The sequence below is a fragment of the Odontesthes bonariensis genome, chromosome 8 (genome assembly GCF_027942865.1).
Source record: "Odontesthes bonariensis isolate fOdoBon6 chromosome 8, fOdoBon6.hap1, whole genome shotgun sequence".
Lineage (NCBI taxonomy): Eukaryota > Metazoa > Chordata > Actinopteri > Atheriniformes > Atherinopsidae > Odontesthes > Odontesthes bonariensis.
Genome location: NC_134513.1, coordinates 37,428,049 through 37,445,079, shown reverse-complemented (window position 1 = coordinate 37,445,079; position 17,031 = coordinate 37,428,049). Strand labels below are relative to the sequence as shown.

Here is a 17,031-nt window from a genome sequence, read left to right as displayed (position 1 = left end):
ACAATTAGTTGTAAAACATCTGGACATTTTATGAGGACAGTTAGTTGTAAAACATCTGGACATTTTATGAGGACAGTCAGTTGTACAACATCTGGACATTTTGTGAGGTTAGTCAATTGTAAAACATCTGGACATTTTGTGAGGACAGTCAGTTGTACAACATCTGGACTTTTCGTGAGGACAGTTAGTTGTAAATCATTTGGACATTTTGTGACGACACTCAGTTTTACAACATCTGGACATTTTTTGAGGAAGGTCAGTTGTACAACATCTGGACATTTTATGAGGACGGTTAGTTGTACAACATCTGGAATTTATTTGAGGATGTTTAGTTGTACAAAATCTGGACATTTTTTTGAGGACGGTTAGTTATACAACACCTGGACATTTTGTGAGGACAGTCAGTTGTAAACCATCTGGACATTTTTTGAGGACAGTCAGTTGTACAACATCTGGATATTTTGTGAGGACAGTCAGTTGGAAAGCATCTGGACATTTTGTGAGAACAGTCAGTTGTACAACATCTGGACATTTTATGAGGACAGTCAGTTGTACAACATCTAGACATTTTTTGAGAACGGTCAGTTGTAAAACATCTGGACATTTTTTTAGGATGGTTAGTTGCACAACATCTGAACATTTTTTAGGACGGTTAGTTGTACAACATCTGGACATTTTGTGTGAACAGTCAGTTGTACAACATATGGAAATTTTGTGAGGACAGTTGTACAACATCTGGACATTTTGCGAGGACAGTCAGTTGTAAAACATCTGGACATTTTGGGAGGACAGTCAGTTGTAAAACATCTGGACATTTTGTGACAGTCAGTTGTACAACATCTGGACATTTTGTGAGGACAGTCAGTTGTAAAACATCTGGACATTTTGGGAGGACAGTCAGTTGTACAACATCAGGACATTTTGGGAGGACAGTCAGTTGTAAAACATCTGGACATTTTGTGAGGATAGTCAGTTGTACAACATCTGGACATTTTGTGAGGACAGTTAGTTGTAAAACATCTGGACATTTTATGAGGACAGTTAGTTGTAAAATATATGGACATTTTGTGAGGACAGTCAGTTGTACAACATCTGGACATTTTATGAGGACAGTCAGTTGTACAACATCTGGACATTTTTTGTGCACAGTCAGTTGTACAACATCTGGACATTTTGTGAGGATGGTCAGTTGTACAACATCTGGACATTTTTTGAGGACAGTCAGTTGTAAAACATCTAGACATTTTTTGAGGACAGTTAGTTGTAAAACATCTTGACATTTTGTGAGGACAGTCAGTTGTAAAATCTCTGGACTTTTCGTGAGGACAGTTAGTTGTAAATCATCTGGACTTTTCGCGAGGACAGTTAGTTGTAAATCATCTGGACATTTTGCGAGGACAGTCAGTTGTACAACATCTGGACATTTTGCGAGGACAGTCAGTTGTAAAACATCCGGACTTTTCGTGAGGACAGTTAGTTGTAAATCATCTGGACTTTTCGCGAGGACATTTAGTTTTAAATCATCTGGACATTTTGTGAGGACAGTCAGTTGTAAAACATCTGGACATTTTGTGAGGACAGTTAGTTGTACAACATCTGCACATTTTGTGAGGACAGTTAGTTGTAAAACATCTGGACATTTTGTGAGGACAGTCAGTTGTAAAACATCTGGACATTTTGTGAGGACAGTCAGTTGTAAAACATCTGGACATTTTTGTGAGTACAGTCAGTTGTACAACATCCGGACATTTTGTGTGATAGTTGTAAAACATCTGGACATTTTGTGAGGACAGTCAGTTGTACAACATCTGGACATTTTTTGTGGACATTCAGTTGTACAACATCTGGACATTTTGTGAGGACAGTTAGTTGTAAAACATCTGGACATTTTGTGAGGACAGTCAGTTGTAAAACATCTGGACATTTTTTGTGGACAGTCTGTTCTACAACATCTGGACATTTTGTGTGGACAGTTAGTTGTACAACATCTGGACATTTTGTGAGGACAGTCAGTTGTACAACATCTGCACATTTTGTGAGGACAGTTAGTTGTAAAACATCTGGACATTTTGTGTGGACAGTCAGTTGTAAAACATATGGACATTTTTTGTGGACAGTCAGTTGTACAACATCTGGACATTTTGTGAGGACAGTTAGTTGTACAACATCTGCACATTTTGTGAGGACAGTTAGTTGTAAAACATCTGGACATTTTGTGAGGACAGTCAGTTGTAAAACATCTGGACATTTTTTGTGGACAGTCAGTTGTACAACATCTGGACATTTTGTGAGGACAGTCAGTTGTACAACATCTGGACATTTTGTGTGATAGTTGTAAAACATCTGGACATTTTGTGAGGACAGTCAGTTGTACAACATCTGGACATTTTTTGTGGACAGTCAGTTGGACAACATCTGGACATTTTGTGAGGACAGTCAGTTGTACAACATCTGGACATTTTGTGAGGACAGTTAGTTGTACAACATCTGGACATTTTGTGAGGACAGTTAGATGTACAACATCTGGACATTTTTTGTGGACACTCAGTTGTAAAACATCTGGACATTTTGTGAGGACAGTCAGTTGTAAAACATCTGGACATTTTGTGAGGACAGTCAGTTGTAAAACATCTGGACATTTTTTGTGGACAGTCAGTTGGACAACATCTGGACATTTTATGTGACAGTCAGTTGTAAAACATCTGGACATTCTGTGAGGACAGTTAGTTGTACAACATCTGGACATTTTTAGGACAGTTAGTTGTACAACATCTGGACATTTTGAGGACAGTTAGTTGTACAACATCTGGACATTTTGTGAGGACAGTCAGTTGTACAATATCTGGACATTTTGTGAGGACAGTTCGGCCTTGTGGGGACAGTCTGTCTTACCTTTTAAGGATATGTGGGGACATTTCAGTGTTGTGGCGATGTATTACCAGAGAGTCTCTATAATGAGGAGAGGGAAAACTGGCGGCTTTTTCCGGATGGAAATGCACTCTAGGGGCGCCAACGAAGCAGTGCAGAGCAGGCAGAACTCTCTGGTGGTACTATGAAATCCACCTTAGATGCAGCCATTGCTTTTGATAGAATTTTTTATATTTTTTCATTTTAATTTTCCTAAACGCAGGATAAATTATCCTTTCAAACGGCACTTGGTTTGATTTTTTAGACTCACTAGATTTGTTTAAAATACACTTTTAATGTCAGTATTGCATCCCGAGTGACGTCACGCATTTGGCATCACTTTACGTTATGGTCAGTCCTAGTGCTGAGCTAGCAGAGAGGTTTTAGCTCAAATAGTTACAGATTTCAGCACAGCCCTTTTACATTCTCTCTGACTAGCCTCTGGTTTAGCTTTGGTTGTTGTTAGCAGCACCAGGTTAGCACTCTGGCACAGTGGACGAGTGCCGTAAAGCAGCCGGTCGTAATCAGCCGCGCGTTCTTCAGATTCCGTTAGCTAGATGCTAGCGGATATTGATTCGCAAATGCCAGACCTGTAAGAAAACAGAAAGCTATAACTGCCAGGTTATTGTACTTTCGATATAAATCCACATCCCTCTGTCAGAAATCACAGTATTATTTTCAGGTTTCAGCCGCTAGCGGGGACATTTTTTGAGTTATTAGCGCCAGCCCTATGGAAAATGGTCATTCTGCACTCGCTCGCCAGCGCCCCCAGACAAAATCAACTGAACTGCAGCCAAATTTTTTATAATGGGGCGAATAGGAAGTGGAACGGCTGTCTGTATTACTCTGTAGCTCTGCACCACTCTGGTGGCGATCACTCCTATCCAGGGTCGGGGCAGTAGGGGGTGCTGGGGAGGCTGCAGCTCCCTCTACTGGTAACGAGCTGTAACTGCGAGACAAAAAAAACCTTTATCTTCATCTTCATTTTCATCTTCATCTTTCTCTTCATCTTCATCTTTCTCTTCATCTTTCTCTTCATCTTCACCTTTATCTTCATCTTTCTCTTCATCTTCACCTTTATCTTCACCATCTTTCTGAGGACTTTTCTGCCCGTTGAAGTTTTGCTGTTTGGTCGTCTCATCGGTACAGACCCTCAGAGGCCTATTCAATCCTTCGGACCTGGTTTTAGGATTAAGTTCTGGGTCGGGTTTGTGTTCCTGGGTCATTTAGGATTCTCACAGAGCAGTAGTGCAGAACTGTGTGTTATCACCAGTGTGTGATGACACGGCAGAAAGTTTGGGGGAAAGAAAACACAGAATCTTATTCACAGTCCAGGATTTCCTGCTATTCTAAAAGCTCCTGTCAGTGGCTCCACACCGGGAAGGGAAGACTTTGACTTTCTAATGCATGCCGTTATTTTTTTGTTGAGCTCCTGCACTCGATGAGCTCGGGATTTCACGGCTTCACTTTTTACTGGAGCTGAGTTCATCTCCTGCTCACCAGCGATATGATTCAAGCAGCATCTCTTCTCCTTTAGAGAAATTTGTCTTGTTGTTATCATTAAAAGAAATAGCAGAGGTGTATTTGATCCAGGCATTAATCTATTCAACAATCGCACTGCAGTCACTTTTAAAAACAGCAGAAAAGATCTGCCTTCCTGTGTGTGTGTGGCTTCATTAGGAGAGTTAGTGTGCACTCAGCACTTTGGTTTTCAGGAAACCCAGGAGGAGGAGTCAGTGAAGAGGAGGAGACGCTCAAAAGGGTCACACAGGACAGGACGGGTGGCAGACGACATGGAGGTCCAGCTGAGTTTGCAGCTGCTGATGGCATCTCTGATGATGATGATGGATGAGATGAAGACTCTCCCGGCTTCAGAACAGGTGAGATCAACCATTCCGTGGTTTCTGTCATTTAGAAACATGCATCCATTATCTTCCGCTGGTCCGGGGATCGGGTCGCAGGGGCAGCAGCTTGAGCAGAGAGACCCAGACGTCCCTGTCCCCGGCCACTTCCTCCAGCTCTTCTGGGGGGACCCCGAGGCGTTCCCAGGCCAGCCGAGAAACATAGTCTCTTCAACGTGTCCTGGGTCTTCCCCGGGGCCTCCTCCCAGTGGGACGGGCCAGGAACACCTCACCAGGGAGGCGTCCAGGAGGCATCCTAACCAGGTGCCCCAGGAGGCATCCTAACCAGATGCCCCAGGAGGCATCCTAACCAGGTGCCCCAGGAGGCATCCTAACCAGGTGCCCCAGGAGGCATCCTAACCAGGTGCCCCAGGAGGCATCCTAACCAGGTGCCCCAGGAGGCATCCTAACCAGATGCCCCAGGAGGCATCCTAACCAGATGCCCCAGGAGGCATCCTAACCAGATGCCCCAGGAGGCATCCTAACCAGATGCCCCAGGAGGCATCCTAACCAGATGCCCCAGGAGGCATCCTAACCAGATGCCCGAGCCACCTCATCTGACTCCTCTCGATGCGGAGGAGCAGCGGTTCTACTCCGAGCCCCTCCCGGATGACCGAGCTTCTCACCCTATCTCTGAGGGAGAGCCCAGACACCCTGCGGAGGAAACTCATTTTGGCCGCTTGTATTCGCGATCTCGTTCTCTCGGTCACTACCCACAGCTCGTGACCATAGGTGAGGGTAGGAACATAGATTGACCGGTAAATCGAGAGCTTGGCCTTCTGGCTCAGCTCCTTCTTCACCACGACGGGCCGGTGCAGAGCCCGCATCACTGCAGACGCCACACCGATCCGTCTGTCAATCTCCTGCTCCATTCGTCCCTCACTCGTGAACAAGACCCCGAGATACTTGAACTCCTCCACTTGGGGAAGAATCTCATTCCCATTTCTCATTCCATTTAGAATCATTCATTCAGTAAAGAGATCAAAGTTTGATGTCTGAATACCAAAGATTTTCTCTGGAATTCACCTGATTTGGAGCTTCAGATTTCTCCCTCATAAATGTGTTAAAGTGAAGCGAATGTTAGCGCTAACTTTAGCAATGTGTCAGAATAATTTTTAATTCTATCTGAAGCAGCAGATAGAACAATATGAAGTGAAAAGTTTTCCATTTTAGACATAAAAACATCATCTGCTCCTCAGCAGGTGATAAAACTCAGTGAATCCAACCTCAGATCAGCATATCACACCGTCTCATTATTTATGGAACAAAACCTGAGACTAAACACAGAAGTGAGTGAAAAACTAGGTGAACCCTTCCTGCTTCCACAGGAACTAAGAGTAAGAAGCAGCTGCTGCTGATCAGTTAATCAATGCTCTGATTAACTGATCAATGCTCTGATTAACTGATCAATAGTCTGATTCACCGATCAATGCTCTGATTAACTGATAAATGCTCTGATTCACTGATCAATGCTCTGATTAACTGATCAATAGTCTGATTAACTGATCAATGCTCTGATTAACTGATCAATAGTCTGATTAACTGATCAATGCTCTGATTCACTGATCAATGCTCTGATTCACTGATCAACGCTCTGATTCACTGATCAATGCTCTGATTCACTGATCAATGCTCTGGTTCACTGATCAATAGTCTGATTAACTGATCAATGCTCTGATTCACTGATCAATGCTCTGGTTCACTGATCAATAGTCTGATTAACTGATCAATGCTCTGATTAACTGATCAATGCTCTGATTAACTGATCAATAGTCTGATTCACCGATCAATGCTCTGATTAACTGATAAATGCTCTGATTAACTGATCAATGCTCTGATTAACTGATCAATAGTCTGATTAACTGATCAATAGTCTGATTAACTGATCAATGCTCTGATTAACTGATCAATAGTCTGATTAACTGATCAATGCTCTGATTCACTGATCAATGCTCTGATTCACTGATCAATGCTCTGATTAACTGATCAATGCTCTGTTTAACTGATCAATGCTCTGAATCACTGATCAATGCTCTGATTCACTGATCAATGCTGTGATTAACTGATCAATGCTCTGATTCACTGATCAATGCTCTGATTCACTGATCAACGCTCTGATTCACTGATCAATGCTCTGATTCACTGATCAATGCTCTGGTTCACTGATCAATAGTCTGATTAACTGATCAATGCTCTGATTAACTGATCAATGCTCTGATTCACTGATCAATGCTCTGATTCACTGATCAATGCTCTGATTCACTGATCAATGCTCTGATTCACTGATCAATAGTCTGATTAACTGATCAATGCTCTGATTAACTGATCAATGCTCTGATTAACTGATCAATAGTCTGATTCACTGATCAATGCTCTGATTAACTGATCAATGCTCTGATTCACTGATCAATGCTCTGATTAACCGATCAATGCTCTGATTAACCGATCAATGCTCTGATTAACCGATCAATGCTCTGATTAACCGATCAATGCTCTGATTAACCGATCAATAGTCTGATTAACTGATCAATGCTCTGATTAACTGATCAATGCTCTGATTAACTGATCAATAGTCTGATTAACTGATCAATAGTCTGATTAACTGATCAATACTCTGATTCACTGATCAATGCTCTGATTAACTGATCAATGCTCTGATTAACTGATCAATGCTGTGATTAACTGATCAATGCTCTGATTCACTGATCAATGCTCTGATTAACTGATCAATGCTCTGATTAACTGATCAATGCTCTGATTCACTGATCAATGCTCTGATTAACTGATCAATGCTCTGATTAACCGATCAATGCTCTGATTCACTGATCAATGCTCTGATTAACTGATCAATGCTCTGATTAACCGATCAATGCTCTGATTAACTGATCAATAGTCTGATTAACTGATCAATGCTCGGATTAACTGATCAATAGTCTGATTAACCGATCAATGCTCTGATTAACTGATCAATGCTCTGATTCACTGATCAATGCTCTGATTAACTGATCAATGCTCTGATTCACTGATCAATAGTCTGGTTAACTGATCAATGCTCTGATTCACTGATCAATGCTCTGATTAACTGATCAATGCTCTGATTAACTGATCAATAGTCTGATTAACCGATCAATGCTCTGATTAACTGATCAATGCTCTGATTAACTGATCAATAGTCTGATTAACTGATCAATGCACTGATTCACTGATCAATGTTCTGATTCACTGATCAATGCTCTGATTCACTGATCAATAGTCTGGTTAACTGATCAATGCTCTGATTCACTGATCAATGCTGTGATTAGCTGATCAATGCTGTGATTAACTGATCAATGCTGTGATTAACTGATCAATAGTCTGATTAACTGATCAATGCTCTGATTCACTGATCAATGCTGTGATTAGCTGATCAATGCTGTGATTAACTGATCAATGCTGTGATTAACTGATCAATGCTCTGATTAACTGATCAATGCTCTGATTCACTGATCAATAGTCTGGTTAACTGATCAATGCTCTGATTCACTGATCAATGCTCTGATTCACTGATCAATGCTCTGATTCACTGATCAATGCTCTGATTCACTGATCAATAGTCTGGTTAACTGATCAATGCTCTGATTCACTGATCAATGCTCTGATTAACTGATCAATGCTCTGATTAACTGATCAATGCTCTGATTCACTGATCAATGTTCTGATTAACTGATCAATGCTCTGATTAACTGATCAATAGTCTGATTAACCGATCAATTCTCTGATTAACTGATCAATGCTCTGATTAACTGATCAATAGTCTGATTAACTGATCAATGCTCTGATTCACTGATCAATGTTCTGATTCACTGATCAATGCTCTGATTCACTGATCAATAGTCTGGTTAACTGATCAATGCTCTGATTCACTGATCAATGCTGTGATTAGCTGATCAATGCTGTGATTAACTGATCAATGCTGTGATTAACTGATCAATAGTCTGATTAACTGATCAATGCTCTGATTCACTGATCAATGCTGTGATTAGCTGATCAATGCTGTGATTAACTGATCAATGCTGTGATTAACTGATCAATGCTCTGATTAACTGATCAATGCTCTGATTCACTGATCAATGCTCTGATTAACTGATCAATGTTCTGATTAACTGATCAATGCTCTGATTCACTGACCAATGCTCTGATTCATTGATCAATTAATCAATCAATCAATTAATCAATTAATCAATCATGTTAAAGGTTAATGGTCATGACAGCACAGGGACTTTCATCCCGTGGCTAGACCCTCCTCATGGACCGCCCCATCAAAGTGCCATCATGATGAGGCAACAACTGATCGCACGGCTTTAGTTGCAGTCATCGAGCGCCTGCCTATGGCGAGACGTTTTTTTCAAGCCCTTTTCATATCAAACCATTTATTTTTTTATTTCGGTGACATTACGAACTACAGGTGACACAGAATTAACAGCACTCGTAATAACTTCCCATTTCTTGGCTTTAGCAGGTCCCGTAATTCCACTGCTGACTCTGCTAAAAATGACAGATTTTCCTTTCTGGATCTCTGAAAGCAGAACTTCAGTCTCAGAGCCCCTAAAGTTGTTCTTTTTGTGCCTTGATGCCATTCTCATAACTCAACACTTCCTGGCACAGGAGAGAGGAAGCACAGCCTTATATGGTATCATTTAGGGCGTGGAGTATGCAAATCTACTATCCTCGTGCACGTGCAATTCTATACGCACGAGTGGGATTCATCATTTACGCAGGTCGTTTACACACTTTTTTCCGAAGATAAGAGCGTTTGTTGAATCTGACGTGGCGTGTTCGTACGAGACCTTCTTACGAAAAAAGTAAGAGAAACTTAGAATAAAAATACGAAAATGTTCTTGCATGAGGCCCATTGATGCCAAACACAGCAGCAGATCTACAGCAGAATGTGTGAAAAAGAGAAGAATCAAGGTGTTGCAACGGTCCAGTCAGAGTCCAGACCTCAGCCTGACTGAGATGCTGTGGTGGGACCTTCACCGAGCTGTGCAGAGAAGAGTGGGCCGAGATTCCTCCAGAACCAGGAGAGAGACTGATGACGTTCCACAGGAAACCAGCTGCTGGATCAGGGGTTCACTTAGTTTCTCACTCACTGCTGCTACCAGCTGCTGGATCAGGGGTTCACTTAGTTTCTCACTGCTGCTACCAGCTGCTGGATCAGGGGTTCACTTAGTTTCTCACTGCTGCTACCAGCTGCTGGATCAGGGGTTCACTTAATTTCTCACTCACTGCTGCTACCAGCTGCTGGTCTGGATCAGGGGTTCACTTAGTTTCTCACTCACTGCTGCTACCAGCTGCTGGTCTGGATCAGGGGTTCACTTAGTTTCTCACTCACTGCTGCTACCAGCTGCTGGTCTGGATCAGGGGTTCACTTAGTTTCTCACTCACTGCTGCTACCAGCTGCTGGATCAGGGGTTCACTTAGTTTCTCACTCACTGCTGCTACCAGCTGCTGGATCCGGGGTTCACTTAGTTTCTCACTCACTGCTGCTACCAGCTGCTGGTCTGGATCAGGGGTTCACTTAGTTTCTCTTACACTGCTGCTACCAGCTGCTGGATCAAGGGTTCACTTAGTTTCTCACACACTGCTGCTACCAGCTGCTGGATCAGGGGTTCACTTAGTTTCTCACACACTGCTGCTACCAGCTGCTGGATCAGGGGTTCACTTAGTTTCTCACTCACTGCTGCTACCAGCTGCTGGATCAGGGGTTCACTTAGTTTCTCACACACTGCTGCTACCAGCTGCTGGATCAGGGGTTCACTTAGTTTCTCACACACTGCTGCTACCAGCTGCTGGATCAGGGGTTCACTTAGTTTCTCACTCATTGCTGCTACCAGCTGCTGGATCAGGGGTTCACTTAGTTTCTCACTCATTGCTGCTACCAGCTGCTGGATCAGGGGTTCACTTAGTTTCTCACACACTGCTGCTACCAGCTGCTGGATCAGGGGTTCACTTAGTTTCTCACTCGCTGTTGCTACCAGCTGCTGGATCAGGGGTTCACTTAGTTTCTCACTCGCTGCTGCTACCAGCTGCTGGATCAGGGGGTTCACTTAGTTTCGCACTCACTGCTGCTACCAGCTGCTGGATCAGGGGTTCACTTAGTTTCTCACTCACTACTGCTACCAGCTGCTGGATAAGGGGTTCACTTAGTTTCTCACTCACTGCTGCTACCAGCTGCTGGATCAGGGGTTCACTTAGTTTTTCCCTCACTGCTGCTACCAGCTGCTGGATCAGGGGTTCACTTAGTTTCTCATTCACTGCTGCTACCAGCTGCTGGATCAGGGGTTCACTTAGTTTCTCACTCACTGCTGCTACCAGCTGCTGGATCAGGGGTTCACTTAGTTTCTCACACACTGCTGCTACCAGCTGCTGGATCAGGGGTTCACTTAGTTTCTCATTCACTGCTGCTACCAGCTGCTGGATCAGGGGTTCACTTAGTTTCTCTTACACTGCTGCTACCAGCTGCTGGATCAGGGGTTCACTTAGTTTCTCACTCACTGCTGCTACCAGCTGCTGGATCAGGGGTTCACTTAGTTTCTCACTCACTGCTGCTACCAGCTGCTGGATCAGGGGTTCACTTAGTTTCTCACTCACTGCTGCTACCAGCTGCTGGATCAGGGGTTCACTTAGTTTCTCACTGCTGCTACCAGCTCCTGGATCAGGGGTTCACTTAGTTTCTCACTCACTGCTGCTACCAGCTGCTGGATCAGGGGTTCACTTAGTTTCTCACTGCTGCTACCAGCTCCTGGATAAGGGGTTCACTTAGTTTCTCACTCACTGCTGCTACCAGCTGCTGGTCTGGATCAGGGGTTCACTTAGTTTCTCACTCACTGCTGCTACCAGCTTCTGGATCAGGGGTTCACTTAGTTTCTCATTCACTGCTGCTACCAGCTGCTGGATCAGGGGTTCACTTAGTTTCTCTTACACTGCTGCTACCAGCTGCTGGATCAGGGGTTCACTTAGTTTCTCACTCACTGCTGCTACCAGCTGCTGGATCAGGGGTTCACTTAGTTTCTCACTCACTGCTGCTACCAGCTGCTGGATCAGGGGTTCACTTAGTTTCTCACTGCTGCTACCAGCTGCTGGATCAGGGGTTCACTTAGTTTCTCACTGCTGCTACCAGCTGCTGGATCAGGGGTTCACTTAGTTTCTCACTCACTGCTGCTACCAGCTGCTGGATCAGGGGTTCACTTAGTTTCTCACTCACTGCTGCTACCAGCTGCTGGATCAGGGGTTCACTTAGTTTCTCACTCACTGCTGCTACCAGCTGCTGGATCAGGGGTTCACTTAGTTTCTCACTCACTGCTGCTACCAGCTGCTGGATCAGGGGTTCACTTAGTTTCTCACACACTGCTGCTACCAGCTGCTGGATCAGGGGTTCACTTAGTTTCTCACACACTGCTGCTACTAGCTGCTGGATCAGGGGTTCACTTAGTTTCTCATTCACTGCTGCTACCAGCTGCTGGATCAGGGGTTCACTTAGTTTCTCACTCACTGCTGCTACCAGCTGCTGGATCAGGGGTTCACTTAGTTTCTCACTGCTGCTACCAGCTGCTGGATCAGGGGTTCACTTAGTTTCTCACTCACTGCTGCTACCAGCTGCTGGATCAGGGGTTCACTTAGTTTCTCACTGCTGCTACCAGCTGCTGGATCAGGGGTTCACTTAGTTTCTCACTGCTGCTACCAGCTGCTGGATCAGGGGTTCACTTAGTTTCTCACTCACTGCTGCTACCAGCTGCTGGATCAGGGGTTCACTTAGTTTCTCACTGCTGCTACCAGCTGCTGGATCAGGGGTTCACTTAGTTTCTCACTCACTGTTGCTACCAGCTGCTGGATCAGGGGTTCACTTAGTTTCTCACTCACTGCTGCTACCAGCTGCTGGTCTGGATCAGGGGTTCACTTAGTTTCTCACTCACTGCTGCTACCAGCTGCTGGATCAGGGGTTCACTTAGATTTTTCACTGCTGCTACCAGCTGCTGGATCAGGGGTTCACTTAGTTTCTCACTCACTGTTGCTACCAGCTGCTGGATCAGGGGTTCACTTAGTTTCTCACTGCTGCTACCAGCTGCTGGATCAGGGGTTCACTTAGATTTTTCACTGCTGCTACCAGCTGCTGGATCAGGGGTTCACTTACTTACACTGATAACGTCATGCATAAAACAGAAGTTGTTTGAGCTTTTTAAACGGTCTTTAATCTGTTTAATTGTACATTTCAGTCTAATATTTTGAAAACCATGTGTTTAAAGAGTTCCAGCTCAGATTTATTTCCTGTGGACAGAATGTGTGATCCAGCGTTTCACTGAGAGTTTCCTGGGTGGATCACCAGATAACCACAGAATAGAATAGAATGCCTTTTATTGTCACTACACAAGTACAATGAGATTAAAAGCATCTCCTTTCTCAGTGCAGACATGAGCATAATGGAGTATTGCACAGGGTGAAGGAAAGTCCTGGGGGGGGGGGGGGGTCACTATGTAGAATCAGTGCCTGTTTGAGTTCAAAGAAATATGCAGATCCGTTCCAGTCTTTCTCTGAGGAACGTTGTTTTAAACACATTTGTGGACAAACTGGAGATCCTCTGAGCATCTCTGCTGCTCACAGACTCAGCCTGGCATGGAGGCTGCTTTTTCCTCATTAGTCGCTGTAAATTTCCTCGACCCAACTTTTATTGGAATGTTGCAGGTCTAAAATGTAAAAACAAAGAACAAATAAAATGAGTTAAAAGTAATTACATTTCTTCAGTTCATACTGTCTGTGATGACAGTTGAAAGGAAATGTAAGTTACTAACTCACATTCAGCTAAAGTAAGCAGAGTGATTAGCATGTAATCCTGCCTGAAAGGACTCACTGAGAGTGGATGTTTGTTTCCATCAGAACTTTTGCTCCAACCGAACGGTGGCCAGGACGCAGACTGCCTGCCACTCCTGCAGCATCAGCTTGTTGGTCGCGTGTCCGTCCGGCTACAAAAAGTCCCCACAGTCCACCACGACGGACTGCAAGTAAGCAGCAGAAGGACCCGACTCGCAGATGGTTGAGAAGCTGGACAGTTCTCAGAGTTTGGTTTCTGTCAGAGTCTTTAAAGACTTTAAAGCTGAGTTTCTTCCTGCAGGTACCACATTAAGACTGCCAGCATGATGTTGGCCATCAGCGGCTGCTCCTTCCAGTGCTACAGAGAGCTGGAGATGAAGATATGCTGTCCTGGTTTCTGGGGTCCAGATTGTATCGGTCAGTACACCAACATGTGATTTACTCAGAAACATGCACAGAGAGAAACACACATCATTCAATCCCACAGGAGCACTGATTCAGCTGATTCAGTCCGGCAGAGGGAGAAGGTCCCAGCAGCTGTGCCAGATCTGAGACCTCTTCTTTAAAGGACAGGCACACTGGTTTTAACTCAGATATGATGGAAACTATGAGCTCAACATTCTCATCAGAAGAACCCTTAAAAGAGAGGAGAATTTTGAAATAACCAAAGCTGCACCTAATTCACACTCATGATCTATGATCCTGAAAACAGTTTAATTTATGTGCTCCTGCTCCATCTTTTAAGGAGATTCTCTGATTGTTTAACATTCAAACTGTGGTCTGTATCAGCCATGCAGGTAACATGAGTTCCTGTTGAAATCATCTTCATATATTTAACACGTATTTATGCATCTGAAGGTCAGAATTTGAAGTGAAAGTATTCAGAGGATTGATAAAGGCTGAACATATTCGAAGGTATTTCTGGTGTACTTTTCTCTTCCACTCACTCCCACACTGAGCTGGTGATGCTGTTACCCCTGTTCATGAAGCAGGAAGGTTCCTGATATCTGGTGTGAGGAAAGGCCTTAAACTCAGAGCACAGGCCTCCAGGTGACCGGTGTCACATGTCCAGGACGGCCTGCATCCTGCAGAAATAAGGACTTCCTTCCTGTCCACGGACTCTGTCAGCAGCACAGAAATCTGCTGACACTCATGGAGCTGGACTCTGGTCCCACTCAGACCCAGGGGAGAGAAAAAGTTCACCTGTTTGTTCCAGCTGCTGCCTCACGGACCGTCACATCTGAGATGGAAAACAAACATTGGCTGTTTCTGCTCTGCGTGTGAAATCAAATGCAGTATTGTAGACTTCTTTAAACCTAAAAACATGTCGGATCCAAAGTAATTCTGGTTTTAAACATTCTCCGGCTCTGTGAGGATTCTAAGCAACTGGACAGCAGCAGAAAATATACTCTGACGTATAAGCAGTTTAAGTTAACCACAGAAAAGTGTCAGTCTGAAGCCACAGAAAAGGAGGAAACAGAGATGCTGATGGAGTGATGACATGAGGAGATAAAAGAGGGACACAGGAACACAGGAAGAGGGCAGATAAAGGCTGAGGAGAGGGGTGAGGGCTAGGAAGGAAGGATGGATGGATGTGTGGGGGGGGGGTCCTCACAGAAGACATGAAAACAACGCAGTGTTACACAAACCTGTTCTGCCAGCTTCCTGTTGTGTTCCCACTGTTTCAGAGTGTCCCGATCAGGCCAAGAGTCCCTGCAGCGGCCGGGGACGCTGCTCCGACGGGCTGGGAGGGAACGGCACCTGCAGCTGCCAGGTGAGCGCCTGCTGACCGCACACATCCTGAGCATGTTGTGTACAGGTTCACCTGCATGCGGAACCTGCAACAGTTGGTGCTCATATGTGCTGGCTTTGTCTTATTTTGGTAATATCCTGTCCTTTAAACCTCCTAAGAACCCCCTGAATCAGTTAATTGAGTAACAGGATCAATAGAATCCACTGATCAACCCAGAAAAGTTCTACATTGGTCAATGCTCTCTGAAATCCAGTAAATCCCTTTAAAGGATCCAACTATTTCCAAAAGGATCCTAGACCTGGATCATAGACAGATAGGACCCACCTGGGACACCAAAAGTCTATTTAAGCCTACTATGTTGTTTCCAGAACAACTCAAGTGACCCCTTGAAATCCAACCTGAATTGAACTCCTTTAATGGCATCTTCACTAAGCATCTCAAGAAATGATTGATCTCTATCACTTAAATGGCCATTAAAACTTCTTAGAGCCTCCAAACAATCGTAAAGACCAGCAACAAGACCACTGGGAACCACTAAAAGACCCAGGGAAGTTTTGAATTGGTCTACAACTGGCTTTTAAACCCTAGAACTCCCTCAGGAGTCCCTGGACTCAAGGAGATCTCTTAAGGATCCCAGACTTTTCAAAAGAATTCCAGAGCCCAATCAATGTCACGAGAACCCAACAGAGCCCTCTGAATTATACCTACAGACTTGTTAAACCATTAGAACCGGTTTGAGCCCCTTATGTCATCTAAGGAACTACCTTCTTCAATGGTGTTTTCAACTAGAAGCCTAAATAACTTCTCGAACTTTAGAACAGAACAGATAACAGTTAAATCCAGCAACAAGTTTCTGTTGTGGAATCTAAGAAACAACCCCTGGAGGCATGTTGCATCCATTAGAAACCATTAGAACCACTGGATCCCACTGGAACCCAGCAGAACACTGAAATAATCTCGAGCCAAGTAGAGGACCATTCAACTATCCCGGTCTCTCAAGCTTCTTCTGAACTGGACCAGTTCCAGTATTGAAGACCTTGATGACCTTTGGAAAGCAGGGTTTGAGAGTCCTTCCTCATGATGTTTCCGTGTGGTTCAGGTGGGCTTTGCAGGAACTGCGTGTGAAGACTGTGCACCTGGTCGTTATGGCCCCACCTGTAGCTCAGGTAACCTCAGATCCCGCCGTCTCATGGTGAATAAAAGCACTTTTCACTGTTTCTCATCCGCTGTGCTCGTGTCTTCGGTCTCAGAGTGCTCATGTGTCCACGGTCTCTGTGACTCTGGACTGAGAGGTGGCGGTCGATGCACCTGCTTCTCTGGATACAAAGGTCCCAACTGTGACCAAGGTAAGCTGCTCTGCTGCTGTTACCGTTATAACCCACCTCTGTGTTACCTGGACCCAGAACATCCTGTGAACCTGCACCAGTCTCTGGGGGAGTTACCTGCACCATTTCCCTGATATCTACCCTCTGTTTCAGAGCTACCTGAGTGTGCAGCTCACAGCTGTCAGCACAACTCTCGCTGTATGGAAGAAGCTCTGACAGGAAGGCTGGTGTGTCAGTGTCTGCCAGGCTATGAAAAGTCAGGATCTCAGTGTATATGTGAGTTTATACAGCCCCCCCACAC

The 17,031-nt window shown here is 44.4% G+C and overlaps 1 protein-coding gene across 1 annotated transcript in view; it reads left to right on the top strand.

Annotated features, from left to right (window-relative positions):
• The first annotated feature begins 4,678 nt into the window (after positions 1–4,678).
• The window catches only part of stab2 (stabilin 2), a 94,068-nt gene continuing 81,715 nt past the window's right edge, over positions 4,679–17,031 (top strand). Inside the window, exons 1-7 of the mRNA XM_075472372.1 lie at positions 4,679–4,787; positions 13,719–13,843; positions 13,954–14,069; positions 15,341–15,426; positions 16,505–16,571; positions 16,656–16,751; positions 16,884–17,006. Coding sequence (XP_075328487.1) covers positions 4,701–4,787; positions 13,719–13,843; positions 13,954–14,069; positions 15,341–15,426; positions 16,505–16,571; positions 16,656–16,751; positions 16,884–17,006 — 700 coding nt within the window. The 5' untranslated portion in view covers positions 4,679–4,700. The remainder of the gene's footprint in view (positions 4,788–13,718; positions 13,844–13,953; positions 14,070–15,340; positions 15,427–16,504; positions 16,572–16,655; positions 16,752–16,883; positions 17,007–17,031) is intronic.